The sequence below is a fragment of the Rhinatrema bivittatum genome, chromosome 1, assembly GCF_901001135.1.
Source record: "Rhinatrema bivittatum chromosome 1, aRhiBiv1.1, whole genome shotgun sequence".
Lineage (NCBI taxonomy): Eukaryota > Metazoa > Chordata > Amphibia > Gymnophiona > Rhinatrematidae > Rhinatrema > Rhinatrema bivittatum.
Genome location: NC_042615.1, coordinates 292,069,130 through 292,092,989, shown reverse-complemented (window position 1 = coordinate 292,092,989; position 23,860 = coordinate 292,069,130). Strand labels below are relative to the sequence as shown.

The following is a 23,860-nucleotide window of genomic DNA, read 5'->3' as shown; positions in this document are numbered from 1 at the left end:
AGTGAAAGAATGATATATAGATACATTTTTTGTTTTGTTACTACATTTTTTAAAACCCCATGGTTTCTTTTGTACTGTAATCATCTTGTTGGGGGTGAAAACATCTATATGCAAGTTACTAGTGAAGCTTAACTTTTATTCCGAAAATTTAAAAGATGGGAAAAAGTATGCACAAAGGCTAAATGCAAATATGACTAAGAGAGGGAGGCATAGTGCAAGGGAAGCAGACCAGGAGGAAGAATGAATACTAGAGTACTCTGGTGGCGGATCAGACGCATGCACAGCAAGCTGAATGCACTGCATTAAAGTCCTACAAACTTGGCAAAGATGTGCCCTTCTGAGTCATCTTGAGTTCTGGCAGTGAGTCAGATGAGATCTTCTAAGAGGCTGTCTTCTTTTCAATATTAGATAAACACAGCATGTGTCCTCAGGCAAAACATGATTGCAAAATTGGGGAATATTTTTAAAAAATTGTTAGAACTGATTTTTTTTTCTCTTTTTTTAAAATGGTGTTTCATCTGAAAACATAGGTTATAAAAAAAAAAAAAGTATACTTTTCCATCCAGAAATCATCTTGAATGCTGATTAAAATTGCTTTGTTCATAGATTTGGTACAGATTCTACATTTTGGGAAAGAGGATCCCATCTTTCAAATTTAGGGCCTCATTTTCTAAAGTATCGCAGGCCTGCGATACTTTAGAACAGTGGTTCTCAACCCTGTCCTGGGGACCCCCCAGCCAGTCGGGTTTTCATGATATCCACTATGAATATGCATGAGAGAAAATCTGCATGCACTGCCTCCATAACATGCAAATTTTCTCTCATGCATATTCATTGTGGATATCATGAAAACCCGACTGGCTGGGGGGTCCCCAGGACAGGGTTGAGAACCACTGCTTTAGAAGATGAGGGACGGGGGGCCGAAACGGGGGGGCGGGCCTGTGCTAGCCGGCAGCGATCACACCGTCGCGGTGCGATCGCTGCCAGTTTCGCACCCAATAGCGCCACCATAGGAGGTGTAGCGATTGGGAGCGAAATGGCACTTACCTTTTCGCTGTGCGCGCCGTCATCATGGCGTCGGCCCCGGTGACGCCCCGACTCCTCCTCTTCTGGGGCCGACTCCGCCCCCATTTTGGTATCGCACGCGAAAAGGGAGATTTCGCGTGCGAAACGTCCTTTACCGCGTGCGATACGTTTGGAAAATGAGGCCCTTGATCTCCAAAACTCTCAAAGCAGGTTTCATCTGTGAGGGTCCAAAAATGATCTTGTTGAATTGGCATTTAGTAAAAGACAGGTATTAGCTGCTACTACAGAAATGGTTTTTCTGTCCTTCTAGAACCGAAATTAAATGACCTTGTGTTAATCGTAATAGTCTTTGGATGAATAGTGCATTCTTTGGCTTTTCTTAAAGCTTGGTGAACTGTAACGGCCCCATTTGTGCAGTTCTCAATTGATGTAGAGATACCAAAGGGGTGGAGTTTATGGCAAGCTTCCTAATTGAAAACATTAAAAAAAATTCTACTGCAGCTTTCTGAGCGTGGGCCCCTTTTCGACCTCCAAAATTTTCATGGACCCCCACGTGCTTCCCTTTCATTTTTACCTGCAGTTATGTGCCATATATAGAAAAGTGATTAATGTATTAACAAAGAAATAATTAAATGCACACCAGGCTCATTCATAATATATTAAAACTTATTAAATAATGCTTACTGATATAAATGGAATACATCTAATTACAAAGTACAGTAGTAAATGTGCAAGAATGTACTTATATTCAATAACTTATGCAATGACTCTACAGGCAACTACACAGCTGGATCTGGAGCAACTGGGGGAAATGCTGGGGAGGGGGGAAAGAGAGAGAGGAGAGACAAACCTGTGAGGATGGACTTGTGGAGGGAGATCTATGTATTTATGTATTTATTTTATTGATTTTTATATACCGGTGTTCGATTTTACATATCACATCGGGTAGGACTGGTAGAGGGGAAGACAGAGAGAGAGACATTGGTGGGGATGGACTGTGGAGGGGGAGATAGACGTGCAGGATGGTCTGGTGGAGGGATGGACAATGTAGGAGAGACAGAGGGTGTGACACTGGTGAGGAAGGAGGGATGTTTGAGACAGGCCCACATTACTAAAAGGGAGATGTGGAGAGAGGTTTGGTGTACATATCCCTCCTAATCCTCCCCCCAACATGTTTTTTTTTTACTATTATTTATTTTATTTTACTTTATTTTTTTTTTAAAGAAAATCATCTGTGAGAGGGAAACCACCTTGTTAGTTCGATCTAAGCAGGGGTCAAATGGCTCTCTCCACACCTGCCTGTTACCAAATCCCATATATCCAGGGATAGGACACCCTCGCTCCTAAAGCAAGATGCACGCTACAAACATTTTGCAACCATTGTCACAAAGTGCTGATCATATATGTCAGTGGCATCTCTAGACAGAAGAACCTTCCAAGTAACAAAGAATCCACTGGCCAGTTTCAACCATCTAAGACAACTACCACCAAAATTACTCAAGTGCATTAAAAAATAAAAATTCTTCTGTATAGGAGTGGGACAAAATCCCAATATAAAAACTGCCCTTCAACGTCTACAGTACCCTGCATTCATAGAAACTCCCCCAACAAAGGGTGCAGAGCAGAACAAGGAAACTTCCCCTTACCATTCAGCATAAAAAAATAATAATCAAATTCTGTTGTCACCTCATTAACAGCAACACAAACTCTCTCCACTACCAGAAATATTGTATAATTCAAAGTCCTGCAAAAATATACTTGGGGTCCTATAGGAAGCCTACCATACCATAACTAACTGCCAGACTCAAACAGTAACAGTCTTATCTATGAAAAAGCAATAGTGCAAATATTACAACAGGCCCTAAAACACCAATATACTTCCTGTAGGAAAACTGAACAAGTTCAGCTGCTGTAGGTCCCTATATAGAAACTACATGCTAGCAGAATACTTCACCTAAGTCACACATACAAAACACAGATGGACCTTGCCAAAAACACAATAAAGAGACCATAAAGTATAAATACAATTGCACAGACAAAAACTGAACTGGAAACTACAGTGCAACAATGGAAAAACTAAAACATTGTATTCCTCATTCAACATCAAATAATACAATCAAGAAATATAAAAAAATCAATAATAGTAAAACCGCTGAGGTAGATCTTCAAACGATACGCAAGCGCGTACTTTTGTTCGCGCAGCAGGCGCGAACAAAAGTACGCTGGATTTTTATAAGATACGCGCGTAGCCGCGCGTATCTTATAAAATCCGTGGTCAGCGCGCGCAAGGCTGCGCAAAATCGGCAGCCTGCGTGCGCCGAGCCGCGCAGCCTGCCTCCGTTCCCTCCGAGGCCACTCCGATTTCGGAGCGGCCTCGGAGGGAACTTTCCTTTGCCCTCCCTTCCCCTACCTAACCCACCCCCCCGGCCCTATCTAACCCCCCCCCCCCTTAACTTTGCGCGCGCCGGCCGGTAGCCCTGCTCCGTCCTCCGGTCCCGGAGGCTGGTCTGGAGGCCTCGACCACACCCCTGGGTTGGCGCCATGCCCCCGGGCCCGCCCCCAAACGCCACGGCCCGCCCTCGAAACGCTGCGTCGTTTCGGGAATGCCCCCGGACACGCCCCCTCCCACAACTTTTCGAAAGCCCCGGGACTTACGCGTGTCCCGGGGCTTTACGCGCGCCGGCAGCCTATGCAAAATAGGCGCGCCAGCGCGCGTAAATCCGGAAGGCCTCCGGCAGGCGTAAATCCATGGATAAAGGTAGGGGGGGTTTAGATAGGGCCGGGGAGGTGGGTTAGGTAGGGGAAGGGAGGGGAAGGTGAGGTGAGGGCGAAAGAAAGTTCCCTCCAAGGCCGCTCCGATTTCGGAGCGGCCTCGGAGGGAACGGAGGCAGGCTGCGCGGCTTGGCACTCGCATGCTGCCCAAAATCGGTAGCCTTGCGCACGCCGATCCCGGATTTTATAAGATACGCGCGGCTATGCGCGTATCTTATAAAATCCAGCGTACTTTTGTTTGTGCCTGGTGCGCGAACAAAAGTACGCGATTGCGTATTTTTTTAAGATCTACCTCCCCGTGTGTGTGTCTCCATACTCAAGCCTAGCCGGTGGTCCCTCTCGGGGAATCCTCCCAAGGGTGTGGTCATCTGCCACCGGCCCAGGGATCCACCCACAACTATATCAGATTGCAACTCCTCACAGAGATTCATTACAGATTGCTACTCCCAGCTCTAACTCAGAGCTTTCCTAACAGACTGCTAACTCCTATCTGATTGCTCCTCCCATCAGATAGCAGAATACATCAGACTGGTAACTCCGCAGTCTAACTAACAGCAGATTTACATCAGGAAGGAACAGGCTAAGGCCCAATTGCGTCGCCGCACATGCAAGTCGGCACCCACGCGCACATGCGTACGTTGATATAAAATCAGGCGTGTATGTACGCATGGCTAGCCGATTTAATAGCATGCATGCCGCGACGCACGCATGTCATAAAATCGGTGCGTCCCTTTTAAAATTTACCCCATATGTCTTTATTATAGATATGAAAAGATAGCAGCTATTAAATATAACCGGATAGCACTTTAGTTTTTCATTTGGAGACAGCTAGAGACTCACCTTGTTTCTCCTTAATTTAATTTTGCTTATTTGTTTATTTATTTATTTAGACATTTTATAAACTGTCGTTCCATGTATAGATCACAGCGGATTACAAGATGACATTCTTAGTTATAAATTCAGCAGACAAACATAAACAAAAACATAATGATTGTTTACTATGTTGGTATTTGTATTTAGGTATTAATTTCCATATATCTAAAGTGGAATTACATATTAATTTCCATATATCTAAATATGGAATTACAACTAGTACATAGGGCAAGAGTGTGGGTAATCACAAATAAAATGGTAGTTTTCACATCTTAGTCTGTGTGAGTTGTTTGAGAATCATGCATTCTCTCATTTGGTTTATTCTTCATGATGCGATTATCATTTGTCCTTCTTGTCTTTGTGGCTCCATATATTCTGAGTTTTTAGGTTAAATTATATGCGTTTATGAATAGCCATGTTTTTAATTCACTTTTAAAAATTTTTCTGTCTGGTAAGATATGTAGTGTTTCCGGAAGGGAATTCCAGAGCTTTGGACCCGCTTTATTTATGTATTTATTTATTTAGGCATTTTTATATACTGAAACATATTGTATACACTTCATGTTGGTTTACAATTCAATGGACAGTCTTTAATGACATATCCTAAAACCATTCAATAAAATAAAAAGAAAAGAAAAGAAAATAACCTCAAGGAAGCTCAGGTGCTGGAAAGGTTTAGGCCCTCGAGTAGCGAGTACCTGGTTCCAGGGAAAGCTCTGAGAGAGCGATGGTAACTCACAATTGTTTGTAGCAGCGATAGCTTCCAAGCAGTAGAATATTCGATCTCTTATGTGCATCAAATGTTTGTTCTGTATTGTGGGAATATTCAGTAGTCCTTTATTTTGGGATCTTAGGGTTTGTTTAGGATTGTAGGGGCTGTAGTGTCTCTCCTAACAGTCTGATGTTATTGGAATGAATGATGTTGAATATTATCGTTATTACTTTATAGTAGATTTTGGATTGTATTGATAACCAATGCAGTGCCATCAGCGAGGATGTATTGTGATCATATTTCCTGGATCCTGTTAATAGTCTTGCTGAGGCATTCTGTAATAGTTGTAGTGATTTTAAATGACTTGCTGGAAGACCTAGAATTAATGAGTTACAGTAATCAAGGATAGAGAATATTAGAGATTGTAGTACTGAATGAAAATCCGCCAAGGTTAATAGGGGTTTCAACCTTTGTAGTAAATGCAGCTTAATCAATTTCCTGATGTGCATTTTCATTGTGAGGTTCTCATCTAGCTGTACACCTAAATCCCGTACTTGATTTGAGGGATTAATTTGACATTTGCCCAAGTCTAAGGCAAGTGGTTTAACTATCAATGAGTTTCTACTAAGCCAAATGATTTCAGTCTTTTTAGGGTTTAGTATCCGTTTAAATTGCAAGAGTTCTTGTTGTACTGCTTTCATATAAGTGGATATTATCATTGTATTTTCAAATAATTTGGAGAGTGGTATACAGAACTGTAGGTCATCTGCATACAAGAAGAAATGTATTTCTAGTTTTGTTAGTAATTTACACATTGGGAGCAGGTAAATATTGAATAGTGTTGCTGAGAGGGCTGAGCCTTGAGGGACACCTGTATCACACGGGAAGATGTCAGATATCTGGTTGCCCAATTTGACTTGAAATGTTCTATTAGACAGAAATGAGGAGAACCATTTGCTAATTGTACCGTCAATCCCAATGTTTCTCAACTGATGGCATAATAGATTATGATCGATAGTGTCAAAGGCTGCTGTTAAGTTGATTAGCACTAGACAGTAGGATTCATCTGCTTCGAGACCTCTTAAAATTTAGTCCGTTAATGAGAGGAGTAATGTCTCGGTTGAATGATCTTTCCTAAATCCAAATTGATTTGGGTTTAGGATATTATGATCTTCCAGGTGATGTTCAAGTTGGGATAACACTGCTTTCTCAAGAACTTTTGCTAAAAATGGTAAGTTAGATATTGGACGATAATTGTCCCAGTCGTTTGTTCTACTATTTTGTTGATCATGTTTTAAAATGGGTTTCTTGTTGACCTATATTTGGTTCTGATCAGCAGGAGTGTCAGTGATCTGCAGAAAATAAAAGTAGCAAAGAGCATCCTTCATTCATTATTTCATCCTTTTGTAGGACGCATGAGAAAAAAGGGAGGTTAGGCGAAGAGTAGAAAAAAATAGGTGATTTAAAAAAAAAATCAAGAAACTTATCTTGTTTTTTTTTTCCTTGTAGTGCGACTTCATGACAGCATATCAGAAGAAGGATTCCACTACTTAGTCTTTGATTTGTAAGTATGTGTCTTGACTCTTTAGTGTTATAATTACTGTGCAAAAACTTGTTATCCTGAAACAGTAGTTAACCCATGCGTCTATTTAAAACAAATGATAGGCAGCGGCCCCTGATGATCTCTGAGCAAGCGTATGGAAAAGAGAGAACAACATCATCCTGCGCGTTCAAGAGATCGCTGATGTGCATTTGCATTGCTGGTTATAACTTTCTCTGTTTTGGGGCCATGAGCTGAAAACCCAGGCCTGGAACAGTCTGTTAAACAGATACAGCCCTTCATTGGCAATCCTCTGATATCACAGAGATCAGCAGCTTTCTCGTGGTCCATACTGCTTCCAGTTGTAAATTTGCTACATTATTTTGCCGACCTCTCACTCCAGTACTTTGTGTGAGATGAATACGACCAGTGCCATGGTGAGAAGCAAAGTATGTGTTGAATTTTGTACTTAAGGCTTTTAAGAATTCTGCTACAGGTTTTACAAAGCTGCATTTTCTTTATGGCTTCTCTGGGACAGACTGGCAGTCAGGTTTTGCATTATAAGCACAGTCCATCTGGTTAACTTAAAAAATGAAAAAAAAAACCCAACTATAGACACTTGTGATTTTATTGTGGTGCATAAGCATTTTCTAACATCCAATCGTGATTCAGTTTATTGCATACCAAGGGTTATAAAATATAATTTATTAACATCATTTTGTAAACAACGTTACATGTTTATTTTTCATTAAACCAAAAGGCTTTCTGATGATTTTACAACCCCATGTGAAATTGCTTTGGAAAAAAAAAAAAAACGTCAAAGAAATTGATCACAGTATTTTCGCTTATCTGTTGGTTTGTCAGAACCTCTATGGTTTATCTTAATGTATTTGGGTGGGAGAGATGGAACATTATTGGGAATTTTCGGATGCTAGCCATGGTCTGTTTAATGTGATCAAAGGATGCACATTAAATTAAACAGTGCCTGTTAATTTAATCATTGACAGAGAAATCCAAGGGATAGGATAAATTGTGAGCTGGAACTTGCCAAGCTCCTTTTTGGGAACAATCCTCTAGGAGGAGACCAACATGTTTGCAGATTTTTTTTTTCCCAAGAAAGTGCCTGCTAGCTTGCCCACCCCGAGCTCCTTTGCTAAGTTTTTTTTTGTTTCACCATATTTCTGAATCAGATTCTGTGGCTTTCCCCATGTGAGCTCTTCTCACTGGACTCTGGAAACAGCCAACACTTCAATAGAGAAATCAAAGTCATATATTGATTTCTTAGCCAGGGGCTTCCATCGTCTTTGAAGTTACCCTGCAGGGGCTACCTTCTTGCTTCTGGACAAAAGGCTGGGCCCAGGAACTTCGATGCTCTGCTGTTGTCTCACCCTGTCTACTCCGTGCTGCTTTACGCTTCTTCTAATCTCTACCACTAGACCGTCTAGTGCTTCAACATCCTTTGCCTTGAGCTGTCTGGTTCATCATCTGGCAAGGTGTGATGGCATTAGCCAGTGTCGCCTTGTGGTATATATATCTAATCTGTAATTTAGATCTGGTCTTCTTCTTGTCCTTACTAGTGGTTGGTAAGTGTACAGCTAGGCTGCAGGAGGGCTGCTGCTTTCCAGAACTACTCATTTCATAAAAGAAAAATCTATTTATTTGTATTTAGGCAGTAAAGGATGTTGAAGCATTTACAGAGGGTGGATGGAAAGCAAGTCTCTGGAGAGCAGGTTACAGACCCTAGTCCTCCTTATTTTGTAATGAAATGGGTCCTACTTTACAGAGCCACAAAGGGAAGTGTGGAAGGGGAATTGATAGAAAAACTTCTAGTTCCCAAAGCATATAGCCAGAAGGTCATCCAACTAGCAAACAGTCACCCTTCTATGGGGTCACTTGGGGGAGAAAAAGACCCGAGAGAAAATACTGACACATTTCTATTGGCCAGCTTACATAAACAAGTCCAGTTGTATTGCCGTTCCTACCCTACCTTCCAACTCACAAAGCCTGCCGGTGTGCAGTTGGCACTTTTCATACCAATGCCCATAATTGAGACCCCCTTTTCGAAAGGGTGGGTATGGACCTTATGGGGCCACTAGAGAAATCTACTTGATGAAATAAGTATATCCTCCTCATTATGGACTATGCCACAAGATATCCAGAGGCAGTATTGCTATGGAGCATGAAGACCCTGACAGTGGTGACTGCCCTAATGGAAGTTTTTTCATGACTTAGGCTGCCCAAGGAGATCCTGACAGATCAGGGGACCCATTCATAAGAAACAAGTCTGTACCTCACGTAAGATAAAAACTGTGCGCACCTTGGTGTATCACCGAAAGACCAATGGCCTCATTGAGCTCATGAACCAGATGCTCAAGCAAATGTTGAGGAAATTTGTGGATGAAAATGGCAAGAATTGGGACTCCTTGCTGCCCTATGTGCTGTTCGCAATCTGCGAAGGGCCCCAAAGATTGATGGGATTTTATACATTTTTATTACTTTATGGGAGGAGGCCGAGAGGAATCTTGAACATAACTTGGGAACTTGGGAAGACAAAAGAAACTATGGGCAGAACCTCATGGAAAATGCTGAGTGCAAGATCACCTAAAAAAAAGCTGGGGAGGCGGTCTGCCTATGCCTAGAGAAGGCTCAGGCTACCCAAGCCTGAGCATATAATCGCCCCATGGTCCAAAGGGTATTCTAGCCTGGGGAATGCATCCTTATCCTCCACCCCTCTTCAGAAAGCAAGCTGTTAGCCCATTGGCAAGGCCCTATAAATTTTTGGAGAAAACAGGGAACATGGATTACAAAATAGCTCAGCCAGATAAACAAAGAAAATTCATACCTACAACATAAACCTTCTGAAGAAGTGGATTTCACAGGTGTGTGAAGTAGTACAAGAAGAAGAATTTGGTCTCGAGGTCAGACCTAAAGTGGACCAAACTGAGATTCTTTTTGGATAGCAGTTGTCCACTGCACAGTTGTCCACTGCACAAGCAGCTGGTGAAGCAAAACAAGGAGATCTTCTCAAACCTACAAGTTGCACCCACTTGGTGTAACTTGACATCATTATGCCTCCTGAAGTTGTTGTGCGGCAATGACCCTATTGGATTCCCAAGGCCAGGCACCATGTCACTGAGACCAAAGTGAAGTAGATGCTCCAGCTTGGATTTATAGAGGAGTCTAACAGTGATTGGTCCTCACCCATAGTGTTGGTGCTGAAGCCAGATTGGAGCATAAGGTTCTGCATTGAATTTAAAAAGATCAATGAGGTCAATGATTGAGCATCTAGGATCAGTCCAGTTCATCTCTTCCCTAGACCTTAAAAAAAGGTATTGGCAGATGCCTCTCATGCCAGCAGCAAAGGAGAAGACTGTATTCTCAATACCAGGGAATATTTTTCCAGTTCACTATCCTCCCCACAATGTTTCAGCACTTGATTGACCACCTGCTCTGCCAGCATCAAGGGTATGCAGCCACCTATGTGGATGACATTGTGTTGTATAGTCCAGATTGTAAAACACACCTGAGCCAACTCCAGGCTGTGCTAACCAGACTGGGGAAAACAGGATTGATGGCCAACCCTAAGAGGTGCTTGCTCGGAGAGCAAGAAGTCCAGTATCTTGGCTACACTCTGTGGAAGGGCATTTCCATCTGCAGACTTGAAGATCAAGATGATATCTGGGTGCCAGTCCCACAAACAAAAGCGAAAGTGAGAGCATTCCTAGTCCTCATGGGTTACTATAGAAGGTTTATCACCAATTACTCAGAGAAGGCGGAGCCTCTCATAAGTCTCTAGTCGAAGAAAGCACTTCTGGACTCTGAAAGAGGCATTATGCTCAAAACCAGTTCTGATAATTATGGACTTCACCGAATGATTGATGATGCAGACCGATGCCTCAGAAGTAGGCTTGAGAACAGTCTTAATCCAAGAGAAGGATGACCAAGAACATACTGTGGCATACATTAGTTGGAAGCTGATGCCATGAGAGAGGCGTTATTCAATGGTCAAGAAAGAAGCCTTGGCAGTTAAATGTACCTTAGAGACCTTGTGCTATTATCTGTTTGGATGACAGTTCACACTCATAATGGACCATCAACCACTCCTATGGATAAATAAAATGAGCCCAATACAAAGGTGATGAGATGGTTCCTGCCCTTCCGCCCTTCACCTATAAAATACGCCATAGGGTAGGCAGGGAAAACACCAATGCACTGGATATAGCATGCAACTAGACACACAGAGATTTATCCTATTATTTTATAACCTATGCAGTGGGTTGTTGCACAGTTTATAAAATTCTGCATAGTTCTACTCTGAAAGTATGCACATATGTTTCAGTATGCATGACTATATGCAATACAATGAAAACATTTAAAGATGAATTTTAAAAGGCCTGCATGCCTGAAATCATTTCAATATGCGCATGTGTGCCAGGTGCGCAGGGACACAATTTTCTATAGGTGAAATTTGTGCACGTATGTAGCCTGTACTCGCACTGATACACGCGCACAAAAAATGACCATGTCGGGGACGGGCCTTATACATGTGCACATATGATATATTTTATAAGCACCGTGCACTTATGAAGTGGCACATGTAGGCACATAAACACATGCACATTTGCTGCTGCCTATTTACGCAAGGCAATGCAAACTTTCATTTTCAATTGTATGTTTTCCTTTGTTGAGCTGGTCTCTCTGGGTGAGTGGACACAGAAGCAGGTCAGGGGGTGGGAGGAAGTGTGTCAGGGATAGACTGGGATCTACAGGGGGAGGCTGGGAAAGTTATAGGAACATACCACCTGGCTTGCAGTTATTGAATCGGGAATAAAGAGGGTTATGCTGATATAATAAGATATTCAGGTGTAGATTGGTGCTTTCAGAAATAAATAGGGATGATACAAGAAAAGAGGGTCTACAAAGGAGGCTATGAGAGTAGGAAGGTGCATTGTTTAAAATGAAATTGCAAAATGCAACAAATAAGGCTAATTCATTTCATTCGGGAGGCTCTGATCGAAATCGAGACCCCCTGAATGAAACAAACATAATTTGTTCTAAAAAAAAAATGCATCGTGCCTAGTTCTAGGCTTGAAGCTGGGGCTGAGGTGCCAGAGTCAGGATCCCGTCTCCAGATCAATTCATGGCTTAGGGCCTGGGTCCGGGCAGTGGCCCCAGCATCGGGACCCAGCCTCCGGGTCAGGTCACAGGGTCAGGCCTGGGACCAGGCTGAAGCCAAATTAATTCACTTCGGCACGACCCCAGTGGGTGCCATCATTTGGCAATGAAGAGCCAAAGAAAGAAGATGTCAGACGGGGGAGCTCCGAGGCTTGGGCCTGACTGAGTGGGATTAGCAGGTAGTCTTCTATAGAAGCATTGATCCTGTAATTGTCGTTGGATTTCCTCAGTATATTTTATGCGGTCCAGCAATACAATTTTAGCGCCTTTGTCCGCAGGTTTAATCACAAGCTGTTCATTTGTGCGCAACAATTTTAAAGCTAAAGCTTCAGCTTTGGTCAGATTAGAAAATGACCGTTGATTAGAAAACTCTAATCAACGGTCTTTGATAAAAGTATTAATCACAGCATCTGGAGGACCAGGAGGACACCACGTTGATTTATTACGAAAAATAGATAACTCAGGTCCACTCGGTTGCTGAACAAAAACATGTTTGATAAAAAGTTTCCGAACAAATTTATATAAAGCAATCTCTAGCTGAAAAAGATCAGCCTTTGGAGTGGGAATGAAAGATAGCCCTTTGTTCAATATTGCAATCTGATGAGATGACAAAGAAAAGATGATAGATTCAAAATCAAAGATTCCGATGAGTCTGTGAGCGAGTCTGACGAGGGTATTGTGACTCTTCTGTCCAGTTGCTTCCTTTCCCTCGCTAGGGACGTCTGTATCCCCTGCCTCGGCCTAAAAAATGACTCTCTGATACAGTGTCATGTTGTTGGACTGTACTAGATGATTTGCTAACTAAATCATCACCCGAGGAGTCGTCACTACCTGAGTCAAAGGTAACCCTATTGGGTCTCGTCTTATTCTTAGACTCAGACATCCACGGATAGACATAACCTTGTGTATAATCACGTTCGTCACTTTGGAATTTCTCAAACTTAAATTGCTTAAGCTCCATCCGAAATTTATCTATGGCCTCATTAAATTTATTCAATTGTTCTGTGTATTATTTATCCACATCCACAGTAACCGATAATTGTTCTTTGATAACTGTAATTTCTGCCTGTATTTCATCCTCTTTTTTCTGTGCTGTCTTGATGATTAAAATCATCAAGTCCAAGCTGCAATTATTAAGTATCGCGTTCCAGTCTTGAATAAAGTTGGGATCTTCTCTATAGAGATGAGGTGCTTTAGACATTCTTAGACCGCTGGGGATGCGCTGTTGGCGGCAATATTTTAAGAGGGTATCATCGTGAAGGGAAGTACGAACTGATCGCCGAGCTGATCTAGGTCTGACTGTCCAGCAGTGGTTGAAAAAATAGATGGTTTCGCTAAAAGAAATTGCAATTCCACTTGTGAATAGCTGAGTGTTTTCAAGGTCTCCGCACTAGTCATGCTCATATACTATAACAATCACAAATAACAAAGAGCAGTATTGCGAACCTATTCGCTCAATGCCAAAAACCACAAAAGGTATCGCCAAATCACTTTCAAAAATGCTCTTCACCTTTAATCCAATCAATATTGTAAAATAAAAAAGTTTTTTTATGGGAAACGGGACTGCATCAGCAAGCCTGTGACGACGTGCTCAGTACCTTACCGAGCCGCCCGGTCTTTTCAATCATTTGCAGCCCGTCATATACCATCCGGTGTTTTTTTAACAAAATGATGATATAAATATTTGTATCAATATATAAATCTGGACTTTCTGTAGATCTCGTACTATTAATGATGGCTCTTAGATTTCAATAAGACACCATCCAGTGTTTTTTATACATATGTCTGCCCTTTACATCTTATGTTGGTGACTCTTAAAATTTCAGAACAGTTAACTCATAAACTCAATACAGTTGACTTGACAACGGCCGTGTTTCGCAGCCACTCGGCTGCTTCATCTGGAGTCAGTAGCAAGTAATACATTGCTTCACTTTACTAGTGCCCATCCCAGAGCTCTGAAAGAAAATTTACCCACCAGCCAATTTTTAGAGTCAGGGGGCTGTGTACCACTTTATCAGAATTTCATTTTCAAGCTAAACAACTTTGGACAAGGTTTCAGATGAGGGGATACCCTCTAAAATGTATTAAGAGGGCATACTTGAGGGCCAAGTATATACATCGTGATTGGTTATTTCTACCACGTTCCAATGACACAGAAGATATACTTACTTGTATATTACCACACTCATCTATGACTCCTAAAATGAAGAAGATTATTACAGGTAATTGGCACATACTACAACTACATGCGGAATTTCAGAATATTCCGAGATTTACATCTACTCAAGGCACTAATCTGAAAGACCAGCTTGTACATTCAGATTCATAGGTAGATCAGATGGTTCAATATCCAGGTGCTCACAAAAGCTGTGGATCATGTAAGTTTGTCATATCATGATTTCCACTTCAGCATTGTATTTTTCAAGATTGCACAAAAATGTGGTATTAAGGCAGAATACAGATTGCCAATCAGTTGGAGTAATCTATATTATTCAATGTCCCTGTAATTTATGTTATATAGGGAAGACCAAAAGATCCTTTAAAACGCGGCTGATTGAGCATCGATCTTGTATCAATATGGGACGCTTACTGCACCATTAGTAACCCACTGTTTACAATTTTCTCACACTTTTGATGATTTAAAAGCTTGTGTGCTGGAACAACTGGTACCTTCATGGCGAGGAGGTGATTTTGATAAAAGACTACTACAGGCAGAACAACACTGGATTCACTCCCTTGACACAGTACACCCAATGGGCCTTAATAATATGCTTGAGTTAAGTGTATTCTTATAATAACAGAAGTGGCTTCTAAATTCCTCTTTTCTGACTGTCCACTACGAAGGTTTCTTCCCCGGAGTTTTTTTCTGAGGGGATGCTGTTCTTTAGCGTCATGTTACCATGGTGAGAAATGACGTTGCTAACGTCATGACGCCCGAAAAAGAGCGGGCTATTTAATTCCTGATACAAGTTTGAAGCGGTCCCTAGCCCGGTGTTTTAAGTGAAAGTGTTTTGACGGAGACATCGCGTCCTGGTGGAACAGGTTACTACACCTTTATAAGTTAAGTAATATACTTCTTATAGTGAACAGAAATGATTGTAAAATAATTCTGGTTTTTTCATAGACTCGTTCTTGTGACATTCTCGACTCCTGATGAAGCAGCCGAGTGGCTGTGAAACACGGCCATTGTCGAGTCAACTGTATTGAGTTTATGAGTTAACTGTTCTGAAATTTTAAGAGTCACCAACACAAGATTTAAAGGGCAGACATATGTATAAAAAACACCGGATGGTGTCTTATTGAAATCTAAGAGCCATCATTAATACTACGAGATCTACAGAAAGTCCAGATTTATATATTGATACAAATATTTATATCATCATTTTGTTAAAAAAACACCGGATGGTATATGACAAGCTGCAAATGATTGAAAAGACCGGGCGGCTCGGTAAGGTACTGAGCACGTCGTCATAGGCTTGCTGATGCAGTCCCGTTTTTCATTAAAAAAAAAATTATTTTACAATATTGATTGGATTAAAGGTGAAGAGCATTTTTTAAAGTGGTTTGGCGATACCTTTTGCTTTTGAAAATCAAAACATACATGTAAAGTGGAAACCCCTCTCGAAGCCCATTCTGGGAACACTTTCCCTCATTGTGGGTAAAGTTACACACACAATGGCACTACATGCATGCTTTGCATACACATAGGATGGGAAATATTCAGAAATCTCATTTCCGTGGTTAAATAGCCATTAACCTGCAGAAGTGGGTTTTGAAAATGGCACTATCTGTCCTTTGGACATTACTTTTTGAAGAATGAAGAGTACTTCTGTTGCTCTTTGGATCAAGATTGAAAAGAAAAGTATTTTTAGGGTTTGTGCTAAAGTATCCTGTAATGTATTTTTAAATTTTTCAAGGTTTGTTTTGGATAATTACAAGATTACAGATTGTACGGGTGTACGGTGTATATGGGGGCTGGGGGTAGTATACAGCAGTTCAGAAATGTGCTAAGATGTTTTCAAAATAAGACTTTTAATATCTTTGAACACTTGGCAAACTTTGTCAATAAAACATATCGATATCTAGGAGCACTTTAAATGCTGTACAGTACAGATGCACATTCATTGAAAATGAATGGTACATCTTAACCAAAAATGACCTTGTCTGAAAATGCCTGAATTTGGGATATTTTTGGTTCATAAAAAAAAAAAAAAAAAATGAAAGGCCCCTTTGGGCCCCCACTGAGCTTCATTTGGCTTTGTGATGCTTCAATGGATCCCTCTGTTGCTGGGGCCTGGATCTACCCGGCCCAGCCAGGACCTCCCCAGGCCCTTCCACCTCCCTCCCTCTCCCTCTCCTACTCCCCAGAAATCTTCTCCTACTCCCCAGAAATCCATGAAGGTTTTGGAAGAAGAACGGAAAAGGAGCGATACCCACTGATTTCTATCCTGCCGCATCTATTAAAAAGTGTGCCTGGCCTGAGGCTGGCATTATTTTGATGTCACTTTGGTGCTATTCTCAGAGCTAGGCACCATTTTTAAATAGAATGAGAGGAGTTCAATCTTGCCCCTGTCTTCTGCCAGTACCTCCAAGGAACAGGAATTGTCTGGCCCTATCTGATTCATGGGGTTGGGAATGGCTTGTGGAGGCTCATCAGATTTGGTTCAACCTGGGTTCTGGCATTTTGGACAGGCTGGGGGGCCCTATGAATTGGCAATGGGGGTCTGAGAAGGCCCCATTTTATTTTGTTTTTGCTTTATTTTAATGTTTTATTTTGATTCTGCAAATGGACTGAATCAAAATAAACATTAAAATAAACTGAAAATACGGAACCTCTCCCAAAAACAAACAAACAAAAAAAAACAAACCCCAAACCCAAAAAATGTGGTCTGCTTATTCCTGTTGTAAGGGGAATCTTTATGTTTGCTGCAGCAGATCAACTAAAAAGCAACTAATCTTGGAAAAAATTTTCAAATGAAACGTCTCTCCAGAATGAATTCCCATTTGAAATTGTGTACAGCTCTCTGATTTAGGTACACTGAATTGCACTACCAACATGTTAATTGCAGAGAGAACTAAATCAGCATATAACATGGTCAGGAAGGCTTTTTTTATTAGGTTGAATTTTTCTTCTCATTTAGTTCATTCTGTTAGGAATAAAACTACATGTTTGACTTCTTTCATGATAATACAGGCTTTGCCATAAAGCTGTCTTTCCACCCACCTGTACAACTTAGATGCTGTAGGATTAAACACTTCTGTGTCTAGTGAATTGTCTTCAAGTTACATCCTACACTAGTGTAAAAATGGCATCTGATTTGCAAAATGGTCTTTTCATTGCTGTAGAATTACTGTCAAAGTTGATTGTTTCCAGATTGAGAAGCTGAGATTTCCATGAGTCCATGTCAAATAAAACTGAATATATCATCTAGTGGGGCATCCATGCCAAATGCTTAAATAATAAAAGGTACCTACATTTAAAAAGAAGGGAAGCTCTTTTAGTTTCCTTATCATAAAATACTGAGTTTTAATCATGTGATTGAATAGGTATGTGTAAACTGTTTCTATACTAGAAAATGATTGTGAAATATCTACTGACCTTTATCAATATGCAAAAAATAGTCATAAGAACATAAGAAATTGCCATGCTGGGTCAGACCAAGGGTCCATCAAGCCCAGCATCCTGTTTCCAACAGAGGCCAAACCAGGCCACAAGTACCTGGCAATTACCCAAACACTAAGAAGATCCCATGCCACTCATGCAATTAATAGCAGTGGCTATTCCCTAAATAAATTTGATTAATAGCCGTTAATGGGCTTCTCCTCCAAGAACTTATCCAAACCTTTTTGAACTCAGCTACACTAACTGCACTAACCACATCCTTTGGCAACAAATTCCAGAGCTTAATTGTGCGTTGAGTAAAAAAGAACTTTCTCCGAATAGTCTTAAATTTGCTACTTGCTAACTTCATGGAATGCCCCCTAGTCCTTCTATTATTCGAAAGTGTAAATAACTGATTCACATCTACTCATTCAAGACCTCTCAAAACCTCTCATGACCTCTCATGATCTTAAAGACCCATGCTGGGTCAGACCAAGGGTCCATCAAGCCCAGCATCCTGTTTCCAACAGAGGCCAAAACCAGGCCACAAGAACCTGGCAATTACCCAAACACTAAGAAGAACTCATGCTACTGATGCAATTAATAGCAGTGGCTATTCCATAAGTATAATTGATTAATAGCCATTGAAAGTAGTGGTATAGGGATTGTAACCTTCCTTGTATAGATTTTTAATGAAAATGCATGTAAAATTTGTTGTTTTACATATATTTTTTGAAACAGAACATATTTGTTGCTAACAACAAATGTTTTTTTTAAGATTAATATTGCCTTGAATGGCAGTAATTCTGTATACATTAGGGACATGCATTCATTTGAAACAAATAGGTAAAATGCAACAAATGAGACCATTTTTGTTTCATTTGTGCCGCCCCCTAAACAAGTGCAGGATGCCCACATATATAAATAAAAATTTTCATTTTTTTTGCTTCCCATTCAATTCTATTTCCTTAGTCTATAGTGAGACTGATAAATACAGTAATCAAGTAATGCCTGTGAGGTAGTAGTCTGAATAGAGCTGCAACAGAAGTAGGCAAATAAACAGGAAAGAGTACCAATCAAGGTAAAGCATTTATTTTATTAACTAGCCTCTAGCTGGTACTTGGATCAAGTGAAATTGATGTAATCTTACTGAAAAGTCTGAGCATGTGCAAATTAACTCTATTTTCTTTTTTGAATTTAGCAGGGAAAGATTTTTTTTGGAAGCTTTATTAAAGTAAAAGTATAAAAAAGAGCGTGAAGAATTTTGGCATTGGCAAAGGGCCTTTTGTTATTTCCACTGCTGCAGTCACAGTGCTCTCACTGTGAGAGAGAGACAAAAGTGCGGCATTGTGTCTGTTAACTGGAGCAGGACAGTGGACTGAATATAGAGAAATAGTGAACAAACAGCAATGATTTATTTGTCTCTGACTGCACAGTGCAATGCTTATACTGCAGACTTCAGAGAGAGATAAGAGCAGCCTTACTAACTGCTTTGTGTGTGTGTGTGTGTGTGTGTGTGTGTGTGTGTGAAAGATATTTTTGTACATACTGTGAGGGATATCCTTAGACATGCAGCAGAGATTTATTTGTGCCACTGGCAAACTCTTAACTATGCTTGACAATGCTTCTTAAGCACTGAAGAGAACTCAGTCTGTCAGCTTGATTGAATGTGTGTGACAGACACACATTAAGTTGGTCTTAGAGTGATACTGGTGAATAGTGCAGTATATCGATAAACTATATTGTGACATGAAAAAAACAGTAGTCATGTCCAGTTCTATCATGCCATTGTGAGCAAAGGAGAAAGGAGGGAATGACAACAAGCAGAAGTATGCCAAGGGCAGAGGATTGAGTGTGTTGCTGCAGAGTCAGTCCAGCCTGTCAGAAGCACAAGCAATAGCAGTGGAAAAAAAAGGGAGTCTTGCCCCTAAACTTAAAAGGGACTTTTTTAGCCTCAGAAAGCCAGAATTGGAAGCTAGCTCAAGCCATAAGTAATTAAAATTGGAAGAGCATAAACAACTGCTATCAGTTCCTCTGCCTTTTACTTTTGAGCAGAGGCAAAAGGCAAGCAATCCATCAGAGAATAGCATTATCAGGGCAGGAGCAAGGACAAGGGCAGCAGAAGTACAACATCCAAAACCAGCAGCTCAAGCCATAAGAAATTAAAATTGGAAGAGCATGTATAACTGCTATCTATTCCTCTGCCTTTTATTTTGAAGCAGGGGCAATAGGTAAGAGAACCATCGGAGAATAGCATTATCAGGGCAAGAGCAAGGACAAGGGCAGCAGAAGTACAACACCCAAAACCAGTTGCGCAGTCTTCTATGATTACTGTTTCTGAGGTAATGGAAGCAGTATTTTCAAAAACTGATTCTGAGGAAGAATCATGTCTTCAATTCCCTGAATCAGAGGATATCAAAGTGCTAGTAGCCAAAAAGAATTTTGGCTCTCTAGTGATTAGCATCTTAGCTTCCAGTGAGGAGGTAGGAGAGATAGATGATACTGATTGTGTTAAGAGCAACCCCCAAGAAGAGCAATCAATACAGTTAGAGAGCATGAGTGATGCCCTTGACCTTTCCCCTCATGGTCCGCCCTCAGCCTCAACTCAAGAGCCAGCTATAGCAGCCCCCAAGGTTCCATAGAGGAGATAGTGGAAGACATCTGTGATGAGGAGGCATGTTAAAGTGAGAGAGGACCCACAGTTTTGCTGAGTGCATTTGCTGCAGTAAAGCCATCAGTCAAGATACTTGGCCATCTGACAAATGCTGGCATGCAGCATCACTTACAGCCTGGAGACCCCTCTGTCACTCAAAACAGACAGCTTTATACCAATTTGGTTGACGTCCTTTGCCCCTCATTCGGAGCCTTGGTGTGTTTTTGTCACACTGGCTCCTTTGTGCCTCTCATAGTGCTTTAGAGTCTTCATGCCACTTTTTCTGCTTTCTTTTACCATCTATCTATGCCTTGGGGATTTTCCTGTCCCTTTTGGTTCTTTGTTTTCCTTTTATGTTGCCTTGAGCTGTTCATACCACACTTGGTGCCACTTTGCCCTCTTGTGCTATCTTTGGAGGTTCATGCCACTGTTGTTCATTCCCTTTGTCCCTCTTTTGGAACCTTGGATTGTCCCGCCCACTCTTGCTGCTGCTTTGCTCCTTTCCTGGTACCTTGGATAATTTCTACCACTGCTAGTATGGTTTTGCCCATTCTTGGTGTATTGGCGTGTCTTTCCACCTTCTGATGATGTCTACCCACAAGTTTCATTAGAAATGATTAGAAAACTCCAATTTGGGAGGCCAAAATAGGCTGCATTGCTTCCCACATTGAGTTTAATGGGGAAAAACTGAATGAATAAATAAAATGCAAAAAATGTTTTGTCTGAAATGAACCAAATGAATGATTTATATCTACAGAACAAATAAGAGAACCAAAATTATTTTTTTGCTTTTACACATCTCTAGTGTACACTGTGAACTTTTTTATAATGAACATTATAAAAAGTTAGGTCTGTATTCAAGAAGGTTTGTATTCAAAGTTACCCAAGTCTGCTGCTGAATATATCTGGAGAAAGTTTTCAGGCTGTTCTAAAGTTATCCATTCTCCTATCCAAACTTACCAATATAACATTAACTGATCTGTGCTAAACATCAGCACAGAACAGCTAAATTTTTCTCACAGGACAAGCAGGATGGTAGTCCTCACATATGGGTGACATCATCAGAATGGAGCCCAATCATGGAAAACTTCTGTCAAAGTTTCCAGAACTTTGACTGGCCCCTACTGGGCATGTCCAGCATGGCACTAACCCTGCAGCCAGCAAGGGTCCCCCTTCAGTCTTCTTTTTTCCGCACAGCAGTAGCCTCACGGTTTAGGAGCTCTGAAGAGATTCCTGACAGGAATTTTCCTCATGGAGTTAATTAAACTTAAATTGCCCCACAGTGGTCCTTCCTCTAACTTTTCTCAGGCTGCGGTACTCCGGTAAGTTTTTACCCATTTTCTGTCGATTACCGTCGAGTTTGGCCCTCGCGGCCTACTGTCCGTCGACTGTACCGTGGCTCGATTTTTTTCTATGGCCATGGCGTCGAGGTTTCGTCGGTGCCCAGACTGTACTCGCACCATGTCTATCACAGACCCTCATGGAATCTGTGTACTGTGTTTAGGCCATGAGCATGATGTCCTGATTTGCACCAAATGTGCCCTCATGACACCAAAAGGTCACAAAGCCAGAATGGAGAAGATGGGACTCCTTTTCCGTGCTCACACCCCGACGCCGTCCATCGCATCATCGGAACCGGCACCGTCGAAGTCGCACCAGCATCGACCTCCATCCGGTGACCGTCCGCCATCGACGTCTTCACGGCCATCGACTCCCGTTACTCCCCCTCAAGATTGAGGGGATCGTAGGGAGAAACATCGCCATCGGCATCGTAAGTCTCAGACCGTCGAGGGAGCGAAATCATCGATCGAGCCACCTTCCGAGCCACCATCGAAGAAGCCCCGTCCAGAAATGGCATCGACTATTCCTGCGACCGGGACATCGAGGCCACCCTCACCCGATCAAGGTTTGGGAGTTGCGATTCCGCCTGTAAAGGTGGTCCCTCCGACTGTGCCTCCGCCTCCCTCTTCCGTCACGGAGCCGGGGCTGCTTGCTCCAGGTTTCCGGGAAGAACTGGATCGGCTAGACCAGGAGGCCATCGACAAGGCGATGCAACGGCTCCAGGTTCCTCCGGCATCGACACCGGCACCGAGAGTGGAACCGGTCACCGACCCGATGACAGCAGCGCTGGCACCGCTGCTATCCCGGATGGAGGTGCTCATGACCGCCCTTCCACCAGTGATTCCCGGGTCTCCGATGGCTCCGGTGCACTCCCCGTTGACAGCCTCATTGGGAGGAGAAACACCATTCCGCATTCCTCCTTCGGGAGTATTGTCTCAGCCATCGATGCCTTCAGTACCGGCACCGATGCCTTCCAGGCCATCCACGGTGCCCCGGTGATTCCTTCGATTTTCTCGGAGCCTCAGCCAGGGCCTTCAGGTATCCAACCCCCTTCTCATCCTACAGGGCAGTCTGCTGATCCTTATGACACCTGGGGTGATGATACTTCCACAGACACCGAGGACTTACCTTCACCTCACTCTTCTACTGAAGGTAGAAAGCGTTCTCCTCCAGAGGACCTTTCTTTCATTAATTTTGTGAAGGAAATGTCTGAGTTGGTCCCTTTTCAGCTTCAGACAGAGAAGGATGATAGGCACCAGATGATGGAGCTCCTCCAATTCCTGGATGCCCCTAAAGTGATCACTTCTATTCCCGTTCATCAAGTTCTTCTTGACCTCCTCAAAAAGAATTGGGAAAACCCAGGATCTATTGCCCCAGTCCACAGAAAAGCTGACACTACCTATTTAGTACAGTCAGCTCTCGGCTTTCAAAAATCTCAGCTCGACCACCACTCAGTTGTGGTGGAACTGGCTCAAAAGAAAGCAAAAAGGATGAAGCCTCACTCATCTACCCCTCCTGTTAAGGAACATAAGTTCCTAGACAATATTGGTTGACGAGTGTTCCAAAGGGCCATGCTTATTTCCAGAATTGCTGCTTACCAGCTGTATATGACCCAATACACTAGGGTCATTTTCAAGCAGATACAGGACTTCTCTGAAACCCTGCCTGAACAATTCCAACAACAGCTTCAAATCCTTGTCAACAAGGGGTTTGAAGCAGGAAAGCATGAGATAAGAACAGCTTACAATGTCTTCAACACCTCTACTAGAGTGTCTGCAGCTGCCATTTCGGCAAGACGATGGGCCTGGCTCAAACCTTCTGACTTTCGGCCAGAAGTACAAGACAGGCTATCTGACCTACCATGTGTAGGAGACAATCTGTTCGGTGAACAGATCCAGCAAATAGTGGCTGAATTAAAGGACCATCATGAGACCCTTAAACAGCTCTCATCGATACCTTCCGACTTCTCCTCAAGACAGCCCTTTAGGAAGGACTCTAAGAAGTCATTCTTCCATCCAAGGAAGTACTATCCTCCACCAGCAAGGTCCCGAACTATGAGACCTTCTCAAAAACCTCAGCCTCGCCAGGCCCGAAAGCAAAAGCCGCAAGCAGCTCCCCAGCTGGGGCCTGCTTCAGGTTTTTGACTTTCACTTGGAGAGAAGCAGC

General features: G+C 42.1%; 1 protein-coding gene across 14 annotated transcripts in view; it reads left to right on the top strand.

Moving 5' to 3' along the window:
* CAMK2D (calcium/calmodulin dependent protein kinase II delta) overlaps window positions 1-23,860 on the top strand; it is a 613,333-nt gene that overhangs the window by 344,353 nt on the left and 245,120 nt on the right. For all 14 annotated transcript variants that reach the window (XM_029596378.1, XM_029596351.1, XM_029596334.1 and 11 more), the window contains exon 4: window positions 6,893-6,947. In XM_029596378.1, coding sequence (XP_029452238.1) covers window positions 6,893-6,947 — 55 coding nt within the window. The remainder of the gene's footprint in view (window positions 1-6,892; window positions 6,948-23,860) is intronic.